Here is a 2218-nt window from a genome sequence, read left to right on the forward strand (position 1 = left end):
TTCTCGGAGCCCGAGCGCCTCCCGGAGCCCGCCATCCCCGCCACCGCCTCTGGCCACCCGGGCGGGAGACCTGCGGGAATTCTGCTCGCGTGGAGCGTGGGACCCGCCGGGCTCGAAGTCTCCAGAGACCGGGGAAAGCGGGGCCCATGCAGCCAGGACGAGAAGGGGTGCGGTCCCAGTACCACCCCCGCGCCACTCCCCACGTGGCGGCCGCGCCCCCGGGGCGTGAGTGTGTACGCGGACGGTAGGGGGCCTGTGAATGAAGCCCCAGCGGCCAATCAGCATGGCCGACGCGCGGGACCCCAGGAGTGAGGCCCAATGGAGAGCTCCGGGCGGCCCGGCCGGGAGGCAGGCGGGCGCGGGGGGCGGGGGCCGGGGCCGCGGGGGGGCGGGAGGCGGCTCCGCGGGCAGCCAATGGGCGGCGGGTGGGGTGGGGCTCTGGAGCGCCGAGCGGGTCCCGGCTTTAAGCCGGCGGAGCGCGGCGGCGGGGCCCGCAGACGGAGAGGAGCGGCGGCGCGGCGCGGCGCGGGGCGCGGGGCGGCATGGCCACCACCGCGCAGTACTTGCCGCGGGGCCCCGGCGGCGGAGCCGGGGGCACAGGACCGCTTATGCACCCGGATGCCGCGGCAGCAGCGGCAGCGGCCGCGGCCGCCGAGCGGTTGCACGCGGGGGCCGCGTACCGCGAAGTGCAGAAGCTGATGCACCACGAGTGGCTGGGCGCGGGCGCGGGCCACCCAGTGGGCCTAGCGCACCCCCAGTGGTTACCCACGGGAGGAGGCGGCGGCGGGGACTGGGCCGGCGGCCCGCACCTGGAACACGGCAAGGCGGGAGGCGGCGGCACCGGCCGAGCCGACGACGGTGGCGGAGGCGGCGGTTTCCACGCGCGCCTGGTGCACCAGGGGGCGGCCCACGCGGGCGCGGCATGGGCGCAGGGCGGCACGGCACATCACTTGGGCCCCGCCATGTCTCCGTCGCCAGGGGCCGGCGGGGGCCACCAGCCCCAACCGCTGGGGCTGTACGCGCAGGCGGCCTACCCCGGGGGCGGCGGCGGCGGCCTGGCCGGGATGCTGGCGGCGGGCGGTGGCGGTGCGGGGCCGGGCCTGCACCACGCGCTGCACGAGGACGGCCACGAGGCGCAGCTGGAGCCGTCGCCTCCGCCGCACCTGGGCGCCCACGGACACGCACACGGACATGCACACGCTGGCGGCCTGCACGCGGCGGCGGCGCACCTGCACCCGGGGGCGGGCGGCGGTGGCTCGTCGGTGGGCGAGCACTCGGACGAGGACGCGCCCAGCTCGGACGACCTGGAGCAGTTCGCCAAGCAGTTCAAGCAGCGGCGCATCAAGCTGGGCTTCACGCAGGCCGACGTGGGGCTGGCGCTGGGCACGCTGTACGGTAACGTGTTCTCGCAGACCACCATCTGCCGCTTCGAGGCCCTGCAGCTGAGCTTCAAGAACATGTGCAAGCTCAAGCCGCTGCTCAACAAGTGGCTGGAGGAGACCGACTCGTCCAGCGGCAGCCCCACCAACCTGGACAAGATCGCGGCGCAGGGCCGCAAGCGCAAGAAGCGCACGTCCATCGAGGTGGGGGTCAAAGGCGCGCTCGAGAGTCACTTTCTCAAGTGCCCCAAGCCCTCGGCGCACGAGATCACAGGCTTGGCCGACAGCCTACAGCTGGAGAAAGAGGTGGTGCGGGTCTGGTTCTGCAACCGGCGGCAGAAGGAGAAGCGCATGACCCCGGCTGCCGGCGCCGGCCACCCGCCCATGGACGACGTTTACGCCCCCGGCGAGCTGGGGCCCGGCGGGGGCAGCGCGTCGCCGCCCTCGGCGCCCCCGCCGCCCCCGCCGGCCGCTCTGCACCACCACCACCACCACACACTGCCGGGCTCCGTGCAGTGACCCCGCGGGCCGGGCCCCCCGCCGGTGCGCGGCGAGGCGCCGCGCGGCCTGAACTCTTTTTTGTTCGGTTGCTTTGGATTTTACAAAAAGCCCACAAACTTTCGAATAAAACCAAACACCCGGACCACCCTCTCCTGCGAGCGGCGAAGACGGCCGACAGGCTGCGTCGCCCGAGCCCCGAGAGAGAGGAGCGAAGATCCGGAACGCGCCAACTCACTCCGGGCATCCTGCCCACCGCCTGCTCCCTGCCCCCAACCCCTCGACGACCCCCGCCCCTGCCCCCCCGGGCTGTTCGGGGCCGGATCCCGGCAGCGGCCTCC

General features: G+C 74.6%; 1 protein-coding gene across 1 annotated transcript; it reads left to right on the top strand.

Moving 5' to 3' along the window:
- Positions 1-542: 542 nt before the first annotated feature.
- Positions 543-1898, top strand: POU3F1 (POU class 3 homeobox 1). The gene has a single exon (XM_052637959.1). The coding sequence runs from the start codon at positions 543-545 to the stop codon at positions 1896-1898; it is 1356 nt and encodes a 451-aa protein (XP_052493919.1).
- Positions 1899-2218: the final 320 nt, after the last annotated feature.

This window comes from Budorcas taxicolor, chromosome 3, assembly GCF_023091745.1.
Source record: "Budorcas taxicolor isolate Tak-1 chromosome 3, Takin1.1, whole genome shotgun sequence".
Classification (NCBI taxonomy): domain Eukaryota; kingdom Metazoa; phylum Chordata; class Mammalia; order Artiodactyla; family Bovidae; genus Budorcas; species Budorcas taxicolor.